The 10,000-nt window shown below is 38.7% G+C and overlaps 1 protein-coding gene and 1 long non-coding RNA gene across 3 annotated transcripts; one reads left to right on the top strand and one right to left on the bottom strand.

The window, feature by feature from the left end:
• Positions 1 to 2,045: 2,045 nt before the first annotated feature.
• LOC116679233 (uncharacterized) lies at positions 2,046 to 3,320 on the bottom strand. The gene is made up of 3 exons (XR_004329472.1): positions 3,251 to 3,320; positions 2,785 to 2,950; positions 2,046 to 2,114 (listed from the first exon to the last, which is right to left on the bottom strand). It is a non-coding gene; the product is annotated as an uncharacterized LOC116679233 (long non-coding RNA).
• Positions 3,321 to 5,712: 2,392 nt separating this feature from the next.
• Positions 5,713 to 8,428, top strand: LOC116679235 (complement C1q-like protein 4). Of its 2 annotated transcripts, XM_032508920.1 has the most exons (5): positions 5,774 to 5,948; positions 6,656 to 6,685; positions 6,728 to 6,748; positions 7,238 to 7,372; positions 7,992 to 8,428. In XM_032508920.1, the coding sequence occupies exons 1-5, from the start codon at positions 5,789 to 5,791 to the stop codon at positions 8,273 to 8,275; spliced, it is 630 nt and encodes a 209-aa protein (XP_032364811.1). In that variant the 5' UTR covers positions 5,774 to 5,788; the 3' UTR covers positions 8,276 to 8,428. The 2 variants fall into 2 exon arrangements, with proteins under 2 accessions (XP_032364810.1, XP_032364811.1); XM_032508919.1 differs by having other exon boundaries at positions 5,713 to 5,948; positions 6,656 to 6,748.
• Positions 8,429 to 10,000: the final 1,572 nt, after the last annotated feature.

Genomic DNA, 10,000 nt, shown 5'->3' with positions numbered 1-10,000 from the left:
TGCCAGGGCCCAGGTCTGACAGTACTGCTCCAGCAGGTCCAGGTTCTGCTGTAGACCCTGTTCTGTAGGGGACAAAAGAACCAGGTAATCTGCATAGAGCAGGAACTTGATCTCAGAGTCGTGAGTGAGACCAGGTGCTGCTGATTCCTCTAGGATGGAGACCAGTTGGTTAATATAGATGATGAATAGAGGACTCAGACAGCATAGAGACCAGTTGGTTAATATAGATGATGAATAGAGGACTCAGACAGCATAGAGACCAGTTGGTTAATATAGATGATGAATAGAGGACTCAGACAGCATAGAGACCAGTTGGTTAATATAGATGATGAATAGAGGACTCAGACAGCATAGAGACCAGTTGGTTAATATAGATGATGAATAGAGGACTCAGACAGCATAGAGACCAGTTGGTTAATATAGATGATGAATAGAGGACTCAGACAGCATAGAGACCAGTTGGTTAATACAGATGATGAATAGAGGACTCAGACAGCATAGAGACCAGTTGGTTAATATAGATGATGAATAGAGGACTCAGACAGCATAGAGACCAGTTGGTTAATATAGATGATGAATAGAGGACTCAGACAGCATAGAGACCAGTTGGTTAATATAGATGATGAATAGAGGACTCAGACAGCATAGAGACCAGTTGGTTAATATAGATGATGAATAGAGGACTCAGACAGCATAGAGACCAGTTGGTTAATACAGATGATGAATAGAGGACTCAGACAGCATAGAGACCAGTTGGTTAATATAGATGATGAATAGAGGACTCAGACAGCATAGAGACCAGTTGGTTAATATAGATGATGAATAGAGGACTCAGACAGCATAGAGACCAGTTGGTTAATATAGATGATGAATAGAGGACTCAGACAGCATAGAGACCAGTTGGTTAATATAGATGATGAATAGAGGACTCAGACAGCATAGAGACCAGTTGGTTAATATAGATGTTGAATAAGATGACGTCCTCAAATGTCCTGTTTTGTCTCAGAGGAGAGAAGAAACTAGAAAATATTTATATTTCTCAACAGACATCACACAAGTTTCACGGTTTTTTGTAATGAAAACATCACTGTTAAACTTTTTATTGTATTTTTGCGGTAAGTTACTGGCAACGTGTTGCCAGTAAGTTACTGTAACTACGCGATTACAGTATCATAACTGTAATTGCTTTTTACAGTATAAAAACCCTTACAGTAACTTACTGGCAACACGTTGCCAGTAAGTTACTGTAACTCCCCGATTACAGTATCATAACCGTAAATGTTTTTTACAGTATAATACCCTTACTGTAACTTAGTTTTACAGTATTAGAATACCCTTACTGTACCTTAGTTTTACAGTAGTAAAAATAACCTTACTGTACCTTAGTTTTACAGTAATATAATACCTTTACTGTATCTTAGTTTTACAGTAGAAAAAGTACCCTTACTGTAACTTAGTTTTACTGTATAATACCCTTACAGTAATCATATTATAATTACAATTTGCTAAATAATACTGAAATTGTCTTGCTGTATTATAGTTTTATTGTAATTGTGGTTCACAATGTTTTACACTATTTGGCATTGGCTGTACAAACAATTTTAAATATTTTACATAAATTCTATTGAATTTAATAAATTCCAAATAATTGACTTTAGCCCATGTACAAAAGTATACATTTTTATTTTCAGGTAAAAACATCAGGAACAAGATATTTTTAACTCTGAAAGTGCAAAAGAACAGAAAATTGACATACAAGTGATACTAAAACAATGTCTAAATATGCGCCAAAACACTGGGCAGCATTCAGAGGCGGATACATGTCTGAACAACGTAGTTACCATTTGAATTGACTCTCAAAACGAATTGAACATTTTAACTCCCGCTGAAAACTAAATAACCTGTATTTGCAAATGTATAAAAAATGTGGTGTGGTTGTTACCACAAAGCTGAAGTTGTTGGGCTTTGGAAGGAGGAACAGTCTGCTAGAAGGATTTGTGAAGGCCGGACCCATGGTACTGTTGCTTGCTGATCCACATCTTCTGAAGGTGGACAGAGAGGCGAAGATGGAGCCTCCAATCCAGAGATGCTCTGGTGGGGGGGTCCATACTGGACTGTATGAGAAGCAGAGAAATGATCATGAGTTCTCTCATCTAAACTGTTAACAAACTTAAAACTTGTGCATAAACAGAATATGACAGTATACAAAATAAGTCACCAGTAGTGAAGTCCCCAGATAATTCAAAGGTTCTTTCTACTTTCTTTTGCTGTCTGTCGATGGGTTTGGTGATGATGATTTTGGAGCCGTTTCACAAAACTGATCTAACTAAGGAACTTCCTCTTTAAGTAAAAGGTTAATCTCTGTTAGGATCCTTTCCAAAGGGTGTCAGAAACTTAAAATAATATGTTGACACCATCAGTGGCAAAAACAGAACTTTTAGTGGACGAAACTGACGACGCACATTTGCCCTATATGATTACATTAGAACCCGGTTTGAAAGCTGCAGGTCAGTGTTCTCGCTCAGTACTGGACCAACTTCAAAGATTGTTATTCTTATCAGTCACTTATACAAAAAAAACATAAGAAAACTTTAACTAAAATTAAAACAACACTTTGTAGCTTTGCTGCATAACTGTGACCTCTACTTACACAAGTGGTAAATTCAGGATGATTTAGTTGTGTCATTGTTGGAGCAGGAAGGGTACGTAGCCGCACCACTTCATTGTACTGTGTAATCATTTTTCTGATGTTAACTATTTTACATCACACAAGAAAATGCTTACCTAGTTTGATGTCATCCACTCAAATTCGGTGAGCTGTTGGAGGAAGGTGGTGACTCTGGAGCACATACTCGTCACCTTTCTTTGGACGACTCTTCCCGTCTTGTAGCTTGTACCCACAGTAGCAGTGCACTTGGTGCCCTCATCTGGGTTGATCCTTAAGAAGAATCTTAAAAGAAAAACAGGTTTAAGATTTTCATAATCAAGAGCAGTCATCTTTAAATACAGCCCTTTATTCACACACACACACACACACACACACACTCACTCACACACACACACACACACACACACACACACACACACACACACACACGTATGTGTTTGTGGTTCCTGTTTAAAGGAAGTGGGACATTGCTCATTTCCACAAGAAAACCTATAGTTTGCCGTTAGTGATGTTTTTTCACATGTCTACAGAATATTTCTAATTCTTGAGTACACAGGTTGCAAAACGTATACCTGTACATACTTTTTGTTGTATGAGGATAGATTGTTGAAAGGGATCATGTGCTCCTGTGGGTCATGGGGTCAGACCTTCTCCAGCTTTCTTCTTCCTCCCATCTCTCTCAGTTGTTCCAGTCACTGGTTGTTGTTCTACATTTGAAATGATGAAAAATTATTTTTTAAAGTGCATGCATGGGGTTATAAATACAATTACAACAAGATAAAAAAATGCATGCATTAGTATGCAGGTAACCAGTATAATGTAGGTAACTCTTATATTGTTAGAATAACACAGAATGTTATGTGATGTATTAAAAGTTAATCACTATGTCATTATAAAGAGTCCTTAAATAATTTGTTTAACAATCTGTCAAATTTAAGTTCAAGGGGCTTGGAAAATACATACTTTTCTTTTCCACCATAACCATGGTAGAAAGCAATAATACTACTGCAAAGTAAGGCACTGAGGCAAATCTTTGCTGGACATCACGATGGTTTTAAGTGGCCAAACCCTGAAGCTAAGGCAAAAAACTGCTCTCCATAAATGCTGGAGGCACTGAATTTTCCACCAGAAACTAGAGCTAAATGTGGTTAACGTTGAATTAAATTTACCACACGTCTTTTTTTAGCTAAAAAAACTACACAAATATAGCTGTAATAAGTTGTGCTTAATCATTCTAAAACACTGACAAACCAACCAACAGAATTGGGAGTTTAACGTTAGCATTAACCGGAGGTAATGTTAGCCAAAATACGGCAACAGCAAGCTCATAAGCTAGCAGAACCGACCTTAAACTCCCAGAATATGGGTTACATTGTATTTCAGACAATGGTGTGACAAATAAAAAAGATGTGCCGAACAGCGCATGTAAAACGAGTAGTGTTAGCTTTACCGAACGTCGTAATTAGAGCTAGCTAATCCTCACCACGGGGAAAATGTTAGGTTGGAGCGCGTCTGGTTTTCCTTCGGGGGGAAGCTAGTTAACAGCTTGCTCTAGCCCAGCTATGACACAGGTCGCTAAGCTAACGTCGCCGCTTGCGAAGGCTATCAGCAGAGATTTTAATGTCACAGAATTAGCAAAGATTGATCTTACCTTAAGCTGCTCCAGCTCTCTCTGAGTAGAGTGTGTGTGACCGGACTCTGCTGCGCACGGACCAAAGCGGTACTCCTTTGATGTCTCGAGCCGCTACTTCTTTCAACACCTTTGAAGTATCTACCCGCTATTCTTCTGAAGTCGTGAGGTCATATCACAAAATTTAAATTACCTTCACAGCTAAAAGCATAATAAATGTAAATGTAAATGTAAAATATCTTTATAAAATGAAATAATTTAATTGTATAGAGATATTTTATTTTTCCATTTAATTTCTATGCTTCTTTAACATTAACTAAATATTTTATTGAAGTCTGTCTTATTTAACTACAGTATCACTACTGCTGTTGTTTTACAACAGACTACCGCATATTCAAAAAATACAGTAAATCACTGTAAATCAAATGTTACTACCCATAATGCAATGCATATTACAGTAATGAACCGGAAAAGAAAATTACGATATTTTACTGGGCATTTTGTGGTAAGTAACTGTAGAAATACAGTAGAGTTTAACAGTGTACCGCAAATTCAAAATATACAGTAAAGCACTGTAAATGAAATGTCAATACCCATAATGCAATGTTTATTACAGTAATTAACCGGAAAAGAAAATTATGGTATTTTACTGGGCCATTTGTGGTAAGTAACTGTAGAAATTACAGCAAAGTCTAACAGTGATTCCCTCAAACCAATTCATCGTCTATTGTCTACTTGCTATTCCTGTTCTGGTAATATATTTTGCACAACAGCTCCTCCTACTGGCTGTAATCCACAGCCTCTTGGCAAATATTCCTACTATGATGCAAAACAACAATTTTTGCGTCATCAGAAGTTTTTTTTCTAGAGACACAATACAGAGATCGCTCGTCTCAGGAGCACATGAGGGAAGGAAGCACGGGTATTCAAAAATACTTCTGATACAAAGCTTAATACTAATTGGTGAAATATGCCTTTAAGGGACTTATTTGGGCAACCTGATATTAAGGAATTCCAGTGGTCCAACCTGGAAGTAACAAATGCATGGACTAGTTGTTTTGAGACAGGATATTACTAATTTGTAAATAAAAATAAAAATGGCTATTGTTGAGATTGTTTCAACGGATACATCCGGATCCAAACTGACTCCTAGAAAACCTCTTTATAGTTGTCTGTGATTTGTTATAATAGTTTAACATGAAATCAAAAGTCCTGAGTATATTCTGAGGAAAACAACGGTCCCTTTCCGTTATTCATTAGTTTTATGAACCTTTACTCAGTCTCTTACTATATCTGACCCACTGTTTACCATCAGACCAAAATCCATTGACTGACTTTACCCCCTAAGGTCATCAGCCCCTCTGACCAAACTGCCCCCCCCCCCCCCCCCCCCCCCCCCACCCCGCTCCATTTCCTGGAATCCATCAGCCTGACTGTATAAAAGGACCTTCACCATAACCAGATGATATGAAGCTGCATCCTGACCCAACATGATGAAGACCTCTGGGAGTTTCACGCTGCTGCTGCTGCTCGGCTTCGTCTCCGCAAATGAAACCTCAGAAAGCAAACCACCGTCTCCTCCAGACCTCTACGCTGCTCTGAGAGACCTGACCGCCTCACTGGTCCAGCTGAAGGCCGACGTGGCTACAGGTAGACTCAGGACCTCTTCACACCAGGTCCCAGCAGGGCAGAAATATCCAGAAGGAGAGAAATATGGATTTACTATGTTATGGATCAAATAGGTCTGAGAATACTGATTATGTTCATTGTAGATTAATATGTAGAATATCTTCTAGATGAATGGATGAGATTATAGATTAATATGTAGAATATCTTCTAGATGAATGGATGAGATTGTAGATTAATATGTAGAATATCTTCTAGATGAATGGATGAGATTGTAGATTAATATGTAGAATATCTTCTAGATGAATGGATGAGATTGTAGATTAATATGTAGAATATCTTCTAGATGAATGGATGAGATTGTAGATAATATGTAGAATATCTTCTAGATGAATAAATGAGTTGTTCTGTCTCTAAAATATTAATCAGTTTCCCAAAATCCCAACATGACGTCTCCAAATGTCTTGTTTTGTCCACAACTCAAAGAAATTCAGTGTCCTGTCCCAGAGGAGAGAAGAGACTAGAAAATATGAATATTTTACAAACTGATATCACACAAGTTTGATATCCATTTTAATTAAAAAATGACTCAAACCGATTCATTGATTATAAAAATAGTTTGAGATTCCTTTGATGACTGACAGCTGATCCATGCAGCTCTACAGCAACGTCTCAATGAACTGAAGGTTCAGAAAAATGAAGCTAACAAGAAACTGTCTCTGATCCTGCAGAACGAGACCAGCTGAGGGCTGAAGTGGACCAACTGAAGGCTCAGGTGGACAAGCAGAAGACTGAACTGGAAAAGCTGAATCAACAACAACAAGGTATTGCTCTCTCGGTTCAACTGTGTAGAGTAAAGTTCAGCTTATCATTTATTCTAAATAACTGAAACTGCAGCGGTTAGAATCATGATTCATTTGATCTACGTAGTTGTTCTTTCTCTCGGCTGCTTCTAGGAGTTAGTCTCATGATTGGACTCAAAACTCCACAGCTACTTTAAGTATTTTTTTAATTCCAGGTACTTGGAGTTCTCTAGGAAGTCTACCACCTGCTGTTTTCTTCTAGAATGATGACAGACTTTAACTCTAACTGTCAAGCTTCAATTACAGATAATGATTTTTTATGTTTTCGAAGTATTAGAGGAGATAGGACTGAAAATGATTTTGATGATTTTTTTTTAAATTACATTGCTCTCTCTCTCTCTCTCTCTCTCCTCTCTCTCTCTCTCTCTCTCTCTCTCTCTCTCTCTCTCTCTATCTCTCTCTCCTCTCTCTCTCTCTCTCTCTCTCTCTCTCTTTCTCTCTCTCTCTCAGTCCAACAGGTTGCATTCTCAGCCTCTCTGCTGGCTGAAAGCCGAGGATCAACTCTGGGACCCTTACCAACGGCGATGACCCTGATCTTCAAAAACGTCCAAACCAACATCGGAAACGCCTACAGCTCAACCACAGGTAGCTCTGATATTATATTAATATGTTTTAGTGATTGACTGATTGGAACATTTTGGAAAATCTGTCCTGTAGGGTAACATTACGGCTTGTTTCTCCCTGATGATGAACATCTGTCCTGTAGGGTAACATTACAGCTTGTTTCTCCCTGAGATGAACATCTGTCCTGTAGGGTAACATTACAGCTTGTTTCTCCCTGATGATGAACATCTGTCCTGTAGGGTAACATTACAGCTTGTTTCTCCCTGATGATGAACATCTGTCCTGTAGGGTAACATTACAGCTTGTTTCTCCCTGATGATGAACATCTGTCCTGTAGGGTAACATTACAGCTTGTTTCTACCTGATGATGAACATCTGTCCTGTAGGGTAACATTACAGCTTGTTTCTCCCTGATGATGAACATCTGTCCTGCAGGGTAACATTACAGCTTGTTTCTACCTGATGATGAACATCTGTCCTGTAGGGTAACATTACAGCTTGTTTCTCCCTGATGATGAACATCTGTCCTGTAGGGTAACATTACAGCTTGTTTCTCCCTGATGATGAACATCTGTCCTGTAGGGTAACATTACAGCTTGTTTCTCCCTGATGATGAACATCTGTCCTGTACGTCCCCCAGGTCTGTTCACTGCCCCGGTGAAAGGAGCGTACCACTTTGATTGGACGACCGGTGCATATGGAGACCACAGCCACGGTTCAGGGGCTTGGTTGCTCAAGAACTCACAGAAGGTTTTCATGGCATTTGAGGATCAGAAGGACGGTTTCATGACCACCTCTAAAGGCGTCACCCTGCTGCTGGAGGCGGGAGACGTCGTGTCTGTGCTCCTGTTGGCAAGCGGATTAGCGTTTGACGATTATAATCACCACACCACCTTCAGTGGACACCTGGTGTTCCCCATGTGAGACAGAAACAGCAGCTCTGTGTCAGGTTGTTGTTGTCTTAAACAAGTCTTCATAGCACGTCATAGATTTGATCTGATTTCCTCTGCATCCAAATAATAAGTAATGATTGTAGACAGGTATCTTTCTTCCTTCAAATATAAACTGGTTAATGTTTCAGATTCTCTTCTTGTTTCTGTCATTTAATCAAATAAACATATCATTGCCATTCCTTATGTGACGTTTCTTTATTCGTTTTGTGTCAATTTTATCTATATTGTGGATTTGTAGCCTGTCCATGTTGATCATGTGATGTTGTCCCATAGTGATCATTGATGTTGTCCCATAGTGGATCATGTGATGTTGTCCATATTGATCATGTGATGTTGGCTCTAGGTAAAATGTACCATAATTGCATTGCATGCAGTTCTTCTTATCAACCAGTGGGGGTACTGTTGGTCCCTAGTGGGTTCAGAATCCAAGAAACACAACATGCTGAGGAGAGACAGACAGACTCTACTCTACTGGAGACTAATGGAGAGACATGACAGAGGACTCCAGAAAGACAGACAAGCAGACAGACACACACACCCACACACCACCACACACCAACACACCACACACACACCACACACACACACACACAAACACACACACACAAACACTAGTAGAATTTGTCACCCTTATCATGCAAGCCAGCAGAATAGTATATTTGTATAGCTTGGCTTACTAAATGAATGAAAACAAAAATCAAAGGTAATTAACCTGCATCTCTTAAGACTTTCCCTTCCAGTATGCACAACACGTGGCGGGCCATCTTACCAGGGTTACGTTTTAGAATTGCTTCAATTGGAACCAAGGGGAAAGGTCAAGGTCAGGTCAAAAGTTTATTTTTATGGCACATTTACAAACAGTCACTACGCCCCAAAGTGCTGTACAATTATAGATAACACATAAGAAAAAGGGCATAACAAATATTTTGTTTTTACCACTGAATGATCTGTTTATTGAGTTTAAAAGAAACGTCAATAAAACAAGACTTTTTACAAATGGGCAGCAGTTTGAGAACATTGGACCAAGAGCATTGTTAAAACCAGAGACTTCGGGCCCCCAAAAATTACAACTTCAGTTTTTAAACATTTAAGTTAAAAAATTCAATGACGTCCAGTCTTTTACTTCATGTAGGCATTTACACAGAGCTTCACCTGGTTGTTTTAGAATCAAAGGTAGGTAAATCTGGACGTCATGCAAAGCAGTGAAGGAAATGTTGTATTTTAGGAAGACTGATCCCCGTGGCAGCATATACAGCGAGAACAAGACTGGGCCTAAAATTGAGCCTTGAGGCACCCCGCTGTCAATCGGGGCTTTATTAGAGTAAAAAGGCCCAAGGTTTACAGAAAAAGACCTGTCTGTCAGATAGGACTGAAACCACTGACTGAAATGACTGAAAGAGGCTCATGTTGTCTTTATAATCCTCATATTTTCTACCAATACATCAATAGTGGTTTTCATTTAAAGTAATGACCATTAGACAACTCAAAACAAAAAATAGAGGTTTGGGTGGATTTATGTTTATTTTAGTTATTTATATTGCAGGTAATAATTTAATTTGATTCAATTTTACTGAACTTAATATGTAAACTCTTTGGTATCTGAATGGCTAATATACGGTAAACTATATTTTTAATGTAGAAATCTGCAATCGATTCGGTATTAAGGTCGATAGAGAGGTAGTTACGATAAGGCACA

The sequence above is a fragment of the Etheostoma spectabile genome, unplaced genomic scaffold, assembly GCF_008692095.1.
Source record: "Etheostoma spectabile isolate EspeVRDwgs_2016 unplaced genomic scaffold, UIUC_Espe_1.0 scaffold00009956, whole genome shotgun sequence".
NCBI classification, from domain to species: Eukaryota; Metazoa; Chordata; class Actinopteri; order Perciformes; family Percidae; genus Etheostoma; species Etheostoma spectabile.
The sequence above is the reverse complement of the archived record's forward strand: the minus strand, read 5'-3'. Positions and strand labels throughout refer to the sequence as shown.

What these genes read in the sequence shown, in the direction of transcription:
- LOC116679235 (XM_032508919.1), top strand. Translation starts at nt 5,789, where the DNA reads ATGATGAAGACCTCTGGGAGTTTCACGCTGCTGCTGCTGCTCGGCTTC. An exon ending in GCTGAATCAACAACAACAAG is followed by an intron (nt 6,749 to 7,237) that starts GTATTGCTCTCT and finishes TCTCTCTCTCAG; the next exon opens with TCCAACAGGTTGCATTCTCA. An exon ending in CGCCTACAGCTCAACCACAG is followed by an intron (nt 7,373 to 7,991) that starts GTAGCTCTGATA and finishes TACGTCCCCCAG; the next exon opens with GTCTGTTCACTGCCCCGGTG.